At 39.1% G+C, this 12541-nt stretch overlaps 1 protein-coding gene across 10 annotated transcripts in view; it reads left to right on the forward strand.

Moving 5' to 3' along the window:
• Positions 1 to 7993, forward strand: part of Mga (MAX dimerization protein MGA) — a 92221-nt gene extending 84228 nt beyond the window's left edge. For 9 of the 10 annotated variants that reach the window (XM_029470410.1, XM_029470396.1, XM_029470392.1 and 6 more), the window contains 4 exons: positions 1581 to 1692; positions 1966 to 2199; positions 3070 to 3246; positions 4572 to 7993. In XM_029470410.1, the coding sequence (XP_029326270.1) occupies positions 1581 to 1692; positions 1966 to 2199; positions 3070 to 3246; positions 4572 to 5845 (1797 nt within the window). In that variant the 3' untranslated portion in view covers positions 5846 to 7993. The remainder of the gene's footprint in view (positions 1 to 1580; positions 1693 to 1965; positions 2200 to 3069; positions 3247 to 4571) is intronic. The other variant, XM_029470424.1, reaches the window with a different exon arrangement.
• Positions 7994 to 12541: the final 4548 nt, after the last annotated feature.

The raw sequence follows: 12541 nt of genomic DNA on the forward strand, positions 1-12541 counted from the left end.
CCCATGAGTGTGTATGCAGGAATTAGGGGGATGTTGGGCGTTTTCTTTTTTATTACTTTGACCCAGGGTCTCTCATGAAACTGGCACCTTGCCTTTATGGCTAGGCTGGGTAGCCATCCAGCTCTTGGGATCTGTCTGCCTTATTCCAATGCTAGTGTTATAGGTTGTGCAACCATACTCAGCTTTTTACCTGAGTGCTGCGGATTCAAACTCGGGCCCTCATGCTTGTAAGTGCTGCTGTTGTTACCGAGTGAGCCATCTCCCTATCCCCAAACATTTAAGTTCTTAAGTTAGAAGCTGAGGACTGGGAGGATGGCTCAGTTTACAAAGTGCTTACCTTGCAAGCATGAAGAAATAAGTTTCATAAAATGAGTCTACATTTAAAAAAGAAATGCTGGGTGGGGCTAGAAAGACGGCTCAGTGGTTATAAGCACTTGGTATTCTACTAGAGGACCCAGTTTCATTCCCAGTACCCTTGTGGGGCATCTCACAACCCCTTGTAACTCCAAGGAGACCAACACCCTCTTCTGTTCTCTGACCGCACAGCCACATACGTGATAGATACACACATGGACATATAAATAGAAGAACAAAATCACACACACACACAAGGTTGGTGTGGTGGCACATGCTTTTAATTCCAGCTTTGACTAGCTAGATCCTAGAGCCTCACTGGCCAGCCAGCTTAGCCTACTTGGTGAGCTTCGGGGCAGTGAGAAATCAAGTCAAGAAAAAAGGAAAAGTTTGACTAAGTCTGTGTGCTATTATTCCTCAAAGTGTTTAGAACAGTTAATCATGTTGTAAAATGCATAGCATAAAAATCATTTAGCACGCACACATCTTTTTTTTTTTCCTTTCAGTAGAGATGGAACACAAGGTTTCATGCATGTGAGGCAAGGACTTTACTAACAAATAACTATATTCATAATCCTTAACATACCTTTTTTGTTGTTGTTGTTGTTAAAAAAAGATTTTATTGATTTTATTTATACCACAGGTATACCATCTCTGTCCTCAGATATTTAAATAGAAAATAAACTACTCAGCTTAGTAGAAGTTTTAATTTTAACTCTGCACATAGGCTAGGCCATCAAAGGTAACATCATTTCATTACTTTTAAGTAGAAGCTGGGGGAATATACATCTAGCATTCATATTTTGCTATTGAAATAAACAGGTTTTGTAAACATTTTTAAATTTGATTAAAAGTTAAATAGAGCATGAGTATTTTGTATTTTTCCTTGTAGTAGTGGAAAAGCTGTTTAGCACTCATCTTTGGAAATAATCATTTTTTACATTCCATAAAAATATAAGCTAGAAAACAATTTAACAAATACTGTTGGGTTGGGGATATAGCCCAGAGACAGAACACTTGCTTTGCATGCACAAGGCCCTGAGGTTCTTTCCCAGCACCAGAATCAGTGGCTCAATGTATTATTCAATTTCTGAAATATGATTAGTTGTTTTATAATGTTCTCTAAAATACTACCTTAAAATACTTTCATTAAAGAAATTGTGTAGGCCCCTGTACTTTTTGGAGTACAGGTGAATGCTCCATTGATATTACTATTTTTATCCTAGGCATTCAGTGAAATTCAAGGACTAACAGACCAGGCAGATAAATTGATAGGACAAAAAAATCTCCTGAGTCGAAAACGAAGTATTTTAATACGGAAGGTATCGTCTCTTTCAGGTAAGCTCTTTAAGCGTCTCTGGGAAAGAGAGAGCACAGTGCCAGCATTAGTACGGACTCCAAGCCTTTCAGAGTCTGTGGAGGTTAAGGATTGGCATCTCAGGCTTGCACCAGGGTAACTCTTGACTGAGCACATCGTTTTCGGAATCGTAATAATCACATTTGCCTCTCAGAGTTCTAGAGAATATAGTTAAATCAATTAGATAGCGGCTATTTCTCATTGTTATATGGTATAATGCAGAGAGTGATGCTTTACTGCCTATTTACCTTCAGGGAAGACAGAAGAAGTGGTCCTGAAGAAGCTAGAGTATATTTATGCAAAACAACAAGCACTAGAAGCACAAAAAAGGAAAAAGAAGCTGGGGTCAGATGAGTTTGGTGTGTCTCCCAGAATTGGCACACAGCTGGAGGGATCTTCTGCATCACCTGTAGATCTTGGACAGATGCTCATGAATAACAGGAGGGGGAAACCTTTGATTCTTTCCAGAAAAAGAGACCAGGCTACAGGTAGGAGGGGCTTTTTTTTTTTGGTAGATAAAAATCAATTTATTTTAGTGGACTTAAATTTATTTTAGTGGAACATCTTCTCTTGGCTGTAGTTCTAATTAAGTGAATTGGGATGATTTTTAAGAACAATAACTTTAAATAGTACTTTTCAACGTTTGGCTTTATACAATAAATAACTCCTAAGAGCTTAGTATTCTATTGTATAAATCCTACTTCTGATAGAAGTCTACTTGTAACATGTTTTTAGTAAGTACATAACTGCTACTATATGTGAATCCTTCATTTTTTTGAATCTATTATGGGTTAAAAAATGAATTGGAACTTTTTTAACTTACGGTGGAAGGTTAAGACAGGCAAATTGCTTAAGGCTCAGAATTGAGTTCGATCTATGAAACACAATGAGACTGTTGTTTCTTTTAAAAAGTTTAATTTCTTTGAACTAGTCCATTTTTCATTGTCTTTATTAAGGAACAAAGCTAATTGGTTTAAGTTGTTTCTTACCTTGTTTTTGGAAGTAGCTACACTGACTTAATGTTACTTGGTAAACTCATGTCTTAGGTGTGTTCTTTTTTATTCTTCAGACAGCTCAGTGTATGGACCAGAAAAATCTGACTTATCAGTTCAGGTAGATTCTAAAACAAGAATTAGTTTTAACATTACAAAATAAAATAAATAACTTGAATTCACAAGTGGAAAGAAACTGTGGTCTAGAAACGTGAAGGACTTTGTTAGGAGTGTATAAGATAGAAAGCCTGTGAATAGTGTATGCCCTCATGTAAACTTACATTATACCTTTTAAGTCAGCCTCTCTTTAGAGTACACTGACATTAACTGGACATTTGTTTTACTAATTTTTCACTTTCTTTGCAGAAAATGCCTCTCCTTCTGACACTCCGCACTCCTCTGCCAACCTGGTGATGACTCCACAAGGGCAGTTGCTTACCCTAAAAGGCCCCTTATTCTCAGGACCAGTGGTAGCAGTTTCTCCTGCTCTCTTAGAAGGTGGTCTGAAGCCTCAAGTTGCAAGCAGTACTATGGCTCAGTCAGGTATGTGGTGGTATTCTATGGTTCGTAAGTATATACTATGGTTGGTAAAGAATGGTCCATTGATAGAGGACGTCTTTAAATCTGATCTGTAGTTACCTAGAGCTGTTCTTTTGGCATTTGCCTTGTTAAGAAATGGTCCTTCTAGCTGGCCAGTGGTGGCACATGCCTTTAATCCTAGCGCTTGGGAGGCAGAAGCAGGTGTATTTCTGAGTTCAAGGACAGCCAGGGCTACACAGACAAACCCTGCCTTGGAAAAAAGAAAAGAAAAAAGAAAGAAATAGTCCTCCTAGCTTGGTTTGATTGGTGGTTAACCTGGAATTGGAAACTGTTTTGTTAACTCTAGTGACATTTCTAAGCAGGGGAAGAATTAAAATGGTGTCCAAGTGAAATGATGATGTAGAATGGTCAATATTTAAGTTCTTGGTGTTGATCATTGTTTTGGGTTGTATTTGAAATGGAGGCACTCCCATGTTACCAATCCAGTGCATTGTTTTGAGAACCATTTCTTTTTGCTAAAGTATTATTTTGGTGGTTTGGGTTCTAGGCATCTAAATCTGTGTTAAGGTAGGAGGGGTAGGTAGTCTCGTGGTTGTTTTTTTTTGTTTGTTTTTTGTTGTTGACATTGCAACCTTTTTTGTTTATGTTTGTTGTTTTTGTTTGGTCTTACTGTATTGATCCTAGAGTTCCATTTCCCCTTCTAACTAGCAGGTAATTGGGTAAACAAAATCAAGATGTGTTTCTGCCTCAGGACAAGAAGTAGCTTAGCAAGTTGGTTTTTTGATGGTGGCCTGTGCCCATAATCACAGTGCTTATGAAACACAAGACAAGAATTTTGTGAGTTGGAGGCTAACCATGGTCTCCATAGGAAGATCCTGATTCTGTCCAATCCTAGGGCTGGTAATGTACTTGCTTGTACTTTGTATAGGCAAGTTCCTGGGTTCAGTCTCCTCCACTGCTCTCCCAGTCCAAAAAAAGAAAAGTTATTTTGTGGAGATTTTCTAAAAATGTAATTAAGTGGAACTATTGCTAATAATGAAATACCTAAGTGTCTTGACTAGATTTTACTTGACTTATTGCTGTTTCAGCTGTTATTCTGTTATTTTGTCTTTTTTCCTTTTCTTTTTCTTTTTCTTTTTTTTTCAGAGCTGAGGACCAAACCCAGGGCCTTGCGCTTGCAGGCAAGTGCTCTACCACTGAGCTATATTCCCAACCCCTCAGCTGTTATTCTGACAAAAGTGGACTAAGATAGACTGGGAAGGAGAGAGAGAAAAAGAGATTTTCATTACTGCATCTAATGAACTCTCTCTTTAATTTTTGATTTTCAGAGAACGATGACTTATTTATGATGCCACGAATTGTCAATGTGACATCATTGGCTGCAGAGGAAGATTTGGGAGGTATGAGTGGCAACAAATACCGTCATGAAGTTCCTGATGGCAAGCCACTTGACCACCTGAGAGACATTGCTGGGAGTGAAGCCAGCTCCTTAAAAGATACAGAGAGAATCTCTTCCAGAGGAAACCATCGAGATAGCAGAATGGCACTGGGTCCAACACAAGTGCTTTTGGCAAATAAAGATTCTGGGTTTCCACATGTAGCTGATGTTTCCACTATGCAGGCAGCACAGGAATTTATACCTAAAAATATGTCTGGTGATGTGAGAGGGCATCGGTATAAATGGAAGGAGTGTGAGTTGAGAGGAGAGAGACTAAAGTCAAAGGAGTCTCAGTTTCATAAATTAAAGATGAAAGATCTGAAGGACTCAAGCATAGAGATGGAACTGAGGAAAGTAGCCTCGGCTATTGAGGAAGCAGCCCTCCACCCCAGTGAGCTGCTGACTAACATGGAAGATGAGGATGACACTGATGAGACGCTGACTTCACTGCTCAATGAAATTGCTTTTCTTAATCAACAACTAAATGATGACTCTGGTCTGGCTGAACTGTCAGGTTCTATGGATACAGAATTCCCAGGAGATGCTCAGCGAGCTTTTATCAGTAAACTTGCTCCTGGGAACAGATCAGCTTTCCAAGTTGGACACTTGGGAACAGGCGTGAAAGAGTTGCCTGATGTCCAAGAGGAGAGTGAATCCGTCAGCCCCCTCCTCTTGCACTTGGAAGATGATGACTTTTCTGAGAATGAAAAACAGCTTGGGGACACAGCCTCTGAGCCAGATGTCCTTAAGATTGTTATTGACCCTGAGATAAAGGATTCTCTTGTTTCCCATAGGAAATCTAGTGATGGAGGGCAGAGTACTTCTGGTTTCCCTGCAGAGCCTGAAAGTGTATCTTCACCTCCCATCTTACACATGAAGACTGGCCCGGAGAACAGCAACACAGATACTTTGTGGAGGCCTATGCCAAAGTTGGCCCCATTAGGTTTAAAAGTAGCTAATCCCCCCAGTGATGCCGATGGTCAGAGTCTCAAGGTGATGCCTGCCTTGGCACCTATAGCTGCCAAAGTTGGGTCAATTGGACACAAAATGAATTTAACAGGAAGTGACCAGGAAGGCCGGGGGAGCAAGGTGATGCCTACATTGGCACCTGTTGTACCTAAATTGGGCAACTCTGGAGCTCCATTAAGTTCATCAGGGAAATGAGCTTGTTCATCCTCATGCAAAAGCCAGGCTGTGAGGGGAAATGAATTTCACCTCCTTTCTCTGTAGGCATCTGTTTGTTTGTATTATGGAACTATTATCCTTGACTTAATTATGTGTGAATATTAATGGAGAAAGGAGGTGTAGGGTGCTGGTCCTGGTGTTTGAAATTCTGATCATGTTAAAAATGTGTTACCTCACTTGTGGTGCTGGGTCCCCTCATCTTCTCTAAGAAGGTGTGATTCCCTCTTGCCCAAGGAATTCATAACAAGATTCTGGCTCCATCAACTACCTTATTTTTTCCCCTGAGAAAATGCTTGAGACTTGGAATTACTACAGACTAAAGTATAAGTCATAGTTGTTGGCTCTAAAATCTGAGAATTATGATACCGTTGTATGAAAAAAAAGCCTTTTAGTTACTATTTCAATAGTAGGGCATGGTAGTGCACACTTGTAACTCCAGCACTTAGAAGACTAAAGCAGAAGGATTGCAAGTTTGTGTCTACCCTGGGCTATCAAGGGGACGGACACACACACACAATTGTGGGGGCCAGGGGAGTAGGAAGAGAGAATGTTACAGTAGATAGGATGAATATTATGGAATACCAAAGTGAAGGGATTTTGTCATTCAGCAGACTGTTTCATATCCAGAATAGCTCTTCCCTTACCCTTTCAGTCATAATTAAAAACTTAAGCTTTCTGGTAAAGTAGGAATATACTTTTTACTTTTACAATTAACATACTTATTTTCAGAGACTAAAAAAGAGATACTTCTCCCTTATTTCTTGGGGTATCACAAAGATTCATTCATAATACCAGAGATTTCTACTCATTGTTTTTTGGAAGTAGACATAGAGGCAGCCCTTCCCTTTCCCAAATCATGTCACTCAAGAAACAGCTAAAATGAAAAGCAGTTTCTCCCCTAACCAGAGACCGTAGCCAAAATAAAAATTTGTGGGGCTGGGTATTTCCCAAATGAAACCAGCCTCTAGGTGCTTGAAGGTTTTGTTCACTGTCACCTGCACAGGATGTAAAGAAAAGGCGAGTCAGAGTGAGCAATCTTTACCAGGGAAGTAAGGCAGTATTTGAGTCACAAAGTATATTTTTTATCTGCTATCATGGCATCAATGATCTGTAGAGCTTTTTCACTCATTGGCTGTCAGGGTATGAAGGACTGACAACCTGTAAAGATGAAGATATTTATATTTTTGTATAGTTGTTTTCATAGATTTCTCAAAGGATGAAGTTTTCGACCTAGAAGAGATTTGTATTGAGTATAGAAATGTTTCCTATCTAGTTTGTAAATAATCATGGTGCATTTGAGGGGTCTCTCGGGAACTCGTGAGGCAAGAATCACTGTTCTGAAAATGTATAGACTGAGATGTAGCTGCTGCATTTGCCTTTCTTAAATAATTATATTTTGGAATGTAACCCGTTCTGTCTTCAATGACAGGATTTGCTTGTGTTGTAAAAACACTTTAACACAAGTGCTTCCGGTGCCTGGGCTGTGCCTGGGTGATTGTATTTCTTTTACACTACTGCGTCTTTATCTTAAGTCCCACTCTGTATCTTGTGACCTAGGTTGTGAGACCAACTTTGGAATGAATCTAGCCAGTGAATTACTTCTATGTTTGATTTCCTTTTTAGATTAACTCTGATAATCACTAGATTGAAATGATGAAAAACTTACACTGCAAAATGGCAGTGGTAGTAAATCTTTCATTGGTTTTGTGCTGCTTGCTCTAGACAGGTCATCAGCACTTAACCTTTCCTGTTTACTACAAAAGCTGATAAAGTAAAAACAGTATTCCTCAGCTTCTCCTTTGTCCTTTCTGTCCTTTACCCAACTGACTTTATCCAATGCCTTAGCCAAGGAGTGCAGCACCCGTCGCCCTCGCTGACAGCTGTCCTCAGAGACGCTAGTTCTTTAGCCCAGGTATAGCAGTTTCCAGTGGTCTTATTGCCTGTTTCTTTCCCGTGTTTTCTTCTGGCTTCCCAGAGCCCTTTTGGGTTTTGAGAGTCAGACAAGAAACAAAACAAGGGAGTGACTAATCCTCAGGAAACAAAGGACCATTGTAGCTTCTTTTCCTTCCTTTTCTTTCTTTCTTTCTTTCTTTCTTTCTTTCTTTCTTTCTTTCTTTCTTTCTTTCTTTAATTTGAAAAAGCATAGAAAAAAACAGGTCAGGGTTGATTCTTTATTGGAAGATACTTGCCTGTGTTAATGAAAGATGTACAAAGATAGAGATGAGATTTGGTTCAGGGAAAGCTGCAGATGTCATTACAAACTCCCAAGATACATTGTTCTTAAGACAGATTTAGGAGCTATTAGGCCGAATTTGAGGAGGGTTTAGTCTTTAGAACAATCATGTAGTCTTGACAAAAATAAAAACTCTCCCTAAACTCCTACCCTTTAGCCTTTCATTAGGAAAAACTGATCTATTAAAATTACATGTATGATTATGAAAAGTGAATTTAAGTGAAAACATTGAGGAACCTGGAAAAAGCTCCCACCCTGACTGAGAAGCATGACCTCAGTAGACCAATAACTCGCCTTTTTACACCTGTAAATACATGGAATGTTTTTAAGAATATAATTATGTCAGATTTAGCATTTTCTTTTATATATTAAATATATATCTTTCATTTCTGCTTTTGAAAGTGATTATTTTTTTTAGAAATAACAGAAGTTTGGCAGTTGAAAGGCAAGACATGTGAACCTGAAATAAACCAGTCACACTAATTAAAGCAGAATTTGGTGTTGGGAGGTTTGCGCCTGGTTGGAGAATTCTTTATGCCCTCAGACATATTTGAGAGAGGATTCCATTGAAGGGATCTTTTCTGAAGCTTCTTGACTGGAAAGCTTTTGATCTGTCATTTGGGAAGACCTTTGGTATTCTAGTCCTTGTAGCATGTCTTAATTGGAACTTCAAGATTATGTACAATTTGATGGCAAATATTTGCTGTTCCATGGTGAGAATAGTTTCATAATACCACTGTATCAATGTCTTTATCTGCTGCCTTGGGGAATAACAGGACAGAAACACAGTCTTATGTCTGGAGACAATAGGTGTTCTTTTCTAATTTGTGTGTATGTATTGGCTGTGTGTGCCTTGTTGTGCACGTGGAGCTCAAAGGACAACTTTGTGGAGTTCCTTCTCTCCTGCCAGGGATCCAACTCACATTGTCAAGCATTCACAGCAAATGCTTTAACTTGCTTGAGCCATCTTGACAGCTTCATTGGTGTTCTTAAGACAAGATGTTAAGGGGTTTCATACTTAACAGAGTGTTCTTATGGGAGTCTTAAACATTGAACTGTCTTGACTTAAGGGAGTTGACAGATCAAGTTTAGCTAGTTGTATATCTTCATAAAAAGTGTTTACTTTGTATACGTTTATGATAAAAGTTTTTGTTCCCCCAGAATTGTGGATAAAATTGATAGTAGGCCTTTTTTACAGTTTTGAAAATGTTTTGAACAGAGAAGACAGTAGACATCTATACATCCATTTACTTGTTTGTTTTTTGAGATGGTCTCACTATGCAACCTATGGCCTGGAATTCTATGGAGACCAAACTGGCCTTGAACTCACCAAGATCCACCTCCCTCTGCCTGCAGGGATTGAAGGCATATGCACATCTTTATTTTTTTTTTATATAAAATTCCATACATTTTTCCTGACTGTACCAGTTATTTCTTTTTTTTTTAATTGGGTATTTTCATTTACATTTCCAATGCTATCCCAAAAGTCCCCCATATCCACCCCCTACCAGTTATTTCTAGTGGAATTGTGTGATCAGTGCATCTTGAAGACAAGTCTGCAAAGTAGCAATACCGCTTGTCTCTAATAGAATTAAGCCATGGCCAGTGTAGGCAGCTTGTTTTCAGGAACTTAAGTTTATATCCTTATTTCATGGAGAATCACTGGTACTTAAAGGATCAGAATTATTTGCACAGAATTGTTGCTTTTGAAGAAAGCACTTTTAAGGGTCCTTTAATAACTTAATGTATCATTGCTAATTAAAAGTCCTTCCTCCCAAGTGTGATGACTGAAGTTGAATTCTTAGAACCTATGAAAACGTGCCAGCTGTGTGATCTCAGCTCTGGAAAGGAGCAGACAGGGAGGATTCTTGGTATTCTCTGGCCAGCCAGTCTAGCCTGATGGGTTAGCTCAGGCCAACAAGAGACCTGTCCCAACAACTTGGTGACATTCATTAGAATTCACTAGAAGTGGTCCTCTAGTCTCCATACCCACATACAAGTGCAGATGCACCTGCATGTACATAGAAATTAACTCATTAATCAATGACTTTAGTACATAGAAAATTAAAGCTCGGGTTGGTAAGATGACTTGTAAAGGTGCTTGTCAACACTGATGACCAAAGTTCAATCCCCAGAAACCGTATAGTAGGGGGGAAAAAAAAAAAACCTAACTTGTACCATGGTAATATGTGTACACCCCCCCCTCCCCCTGCCGCAAAAAAAAAAAAAAAAAAAAAAAAAAAAAAACTAACCAGAACCACATAGTTAGACCCTGTCTCAAGGAAAAAAAGACTTGATACTATGCCTTTAATTCCTGCATTGGGAAGAACAGAGGCAGGTAAGTTCAAAGGTGGCCTGGTCTACATAGTTTCAGGCTAGCCAGAGCTTCATAGTGAAGCTAAGGTAGGTAGAATTATTGCCTGTTAATGATGAAAGTGAGCTAAAATCTTGGAAATAAAATTATTTTCATATGTACAATTTTTAAAGCTATAATTTTAACATATTTTAAACTGCTTTACAGAGATGGTGTTAAATGACAGCTACGAAGATATGGGTTAGGAGGCTAAACCAAACAAGGTGGAAATTTTGAGACATCCTAAACTATTAAATTCTGTCACTGTAAACTTATAAAATGGACTTCCCCACCACCACCACCACCAATGGGAAAGCGGCCTTGGAAGCATTGACTTGAAATCCATTTTGTTTCCAACTGCACTCATTGGTCTCAGCTGTCTCACAGTGCCTTGCATGTATAGGTGCTCAATAAATATTTGAATTGATGAGCAAGTGTTTATTCTAACATGCTAGTTTCCCAGGATCTCTGCACCTTGTTTACCTAGGATGAATTTTAAAATTGAATCTAATAATTCTAAGCAAGACCACTATAGCATTTTTGAAGCATCTGGAATTTTTAGAATCTGATAAAAACCATGTATACTTGTTTGGACATACACAATCAGAATGCTACCAGAAAGGTCAACTGTGTTTGGAGAGCAGGATGATACATTTGGGAGTAAAGAGATTGCTTCTCTTCACATTGCACTTGGACACGTTTTGAGGAATCTCTGAAGCACAACACTATTCCCATACTAGCATCTTTTTTTTTTTTTTTTTTTTTTGACCTTAGCTTGAAAACACCCAATTTCAAGAGTTGTTCCCTCATTAAACTTTCTCAACTTCAATGAGTCTCACCTTTAGATATGGAAAGCAAGTGCTTAGAGTTGCCTGTGCAGATCAGACCAGATGAAAATATTTCAGGAATGAAGGTGTCTTTAAGGAGCTAAGCCATAATAGCTTTGGGCGAGAAAGGACGGACACTGCAAACCCATAAAAGTAAAACAGATTGCCCAAAGAAAATACGATAAACCCGGTCAGAGAAGAGCAGGACCTGTAGTACACAAATTAAAACACCAGGTGGTGGCATTTGTTAGCAGTGTACAGCAGCTTTGTGAGTAGGTCAAATCGCAGATTATTAATGGTGCCGAGTTAATATAGTTAGAGGTGATCATTCCTGTCTTCGGGTCTAGGCGGTAAAATTGGAAGTCCCATTTTAGTTTCCTAAAATCTATAATATGTGGCTTTAGGCCTCCAGTTGCTGTTGACATTTGTATTCAATACATAGCTATATATTACACAAGTACCTTCCAGTTTGAACACGGATTGTGCAAGTACCACTAAACCTTTTTTTGTTTTGTTTTTTCTGTATATCCCTGGCTGTCCTGGAACTCACTTTGTACACCAGGCTGGCCTCGAACTCAGAAATCCGCCTGCCTCTGCCTCCCAAGTGCTGGGATTAAAGGCGTGCGCCACCACCGCCCGGCCACTAAACCATTTTTTTAAGGATCCTTCCTTCCCTCTAACTAATCTACCATTTTCCTCAGCAGTTCCCACGGTCTGGAATGGGGGACATGTCAGTGTACTGTTCTACTTGGGTACAGGCCTTTTGGCTTAAGCTAGTCTTTTCAGAAGGCAGTTTTATTTTATTTTTTTAAAGAAATTATGTGTTCGAGTGTTTTGCTTGGTGCCTATGATGGAGGCCAAAAGAGGGAGACAAATCCCTGGGAACTGTTGTGATATGCCATAAGGGTGCTGGTAAATTAAACCTGAGTCTTATGCAAAAGAAGCCAGCGCTCTTAATCACCAATCCATCTGTCCAGCACTCCTTAACCCCCAAGGTAATTTCTTGAAGTAGTAGCTAGGTGAAAAATTCTAGCCAACTTACAAATCTATGAAGCACGAGTATGTGGTATTTCCCCTATCTCCATAAACTAGAACAAAACAAAACAAAACAAAACAAACCTGATAGCAGCAAACTTTGACATCGGTGTCAGCCCTAGGGGTGTTTGCAATTTTTTTTAATTTTTAATATTTTTATTACATATTTTCCTCAGTTACATTTCCAATGCTATCCCAAAAGTCCCCCATAGCGCCCCCCACTTCCC

Source organism: Mus caroli, chromosome 2 (assembly GCF_900094665.2).
Source record: "Mus caroli chromosome 2, CAROLI_EIJ_v1.1, whole genome shotgun sequence".
NCBI classification, from domain to species: domain Eukaryota; kingdom Metazoa; phylum Chordata; class Mammalia; order Rodentia; family Muridae; genus Mus; species Mus caroli.